The 344-nt window shown below is 67.4% G+C and overlaps 1 protein-coding gene across 1 annotated transcript in view; it reads right to left on the bottom strand.

Annotated features, from left to right (window-relative positions):
- LOC104620346 (band 3 anion transport protein-like) overlaps positions 1–344 on the bottom strand; it is a 1,170-nt gene that overhangs the window by 199 nt on the left and 627 nt on the right. Inside the window, exon 3 of the mRNA XM_010286535.1 lies at positions 18–191. Within this exon, the coding sequence (XP_010284837.1) occupies positions 18–191 (174 nt within the window). The remainder of the gene's footprint in view (positions 1–17; positions 192–344) is intronic.

The following is a 344-nucleotide window of genomic DNA, read 5'->3' as shown; positions in this document are numbered from 1 at the left end:
GTGCCGGGGCTACGTACGCATTTGAGCTCGATGTCCCGGAAGATCCTGGGCAGCAGGAAGCGCCGCAGGGGCACGGTGAGGATGAGGACGAAGGGCAACGCCAGCGAGGCTGGGGTGGACTTCACCACCCACAGCAGCGCGAGGACGACGATCTGGGTGAAGGTGAAGAGGTGCATCCGCCAAGTCTTCACCTGCGGGATGAGGAGCCCAGCGGGGTCAGGGTGGTGGGTCCGGCACCCCGCACCCTTCCCGGGGTGCTGGGTGCTGAGGGGCGGCAGGACCGGTGGCCCAAACAGCCCAGCGAATGTCAGCACCGCAGGAGGAGGGTCTTCGGGGAGGCCCAA

This window comes from Phaethon lepturus, unplaced genomic scaffold (assembly GCF_000687285.1).
Source record: "Phaethon lepturus isolate BGI_N335 unplaced genomic scaffold, ASM68728v1 scaffold34064, whole genome shotgun sequence".
NCBI lineage: Eukaryota > Metazoa > Chordata > Aves > Phaethontiformes > Phaethontidae > Phaethon > Phaethon lepturus.
The sequence above is the reverse complement of the archived record's forward strand: the minus strand, read 5'-3'. Positions and strand labels throughout refer to the sequence as shown.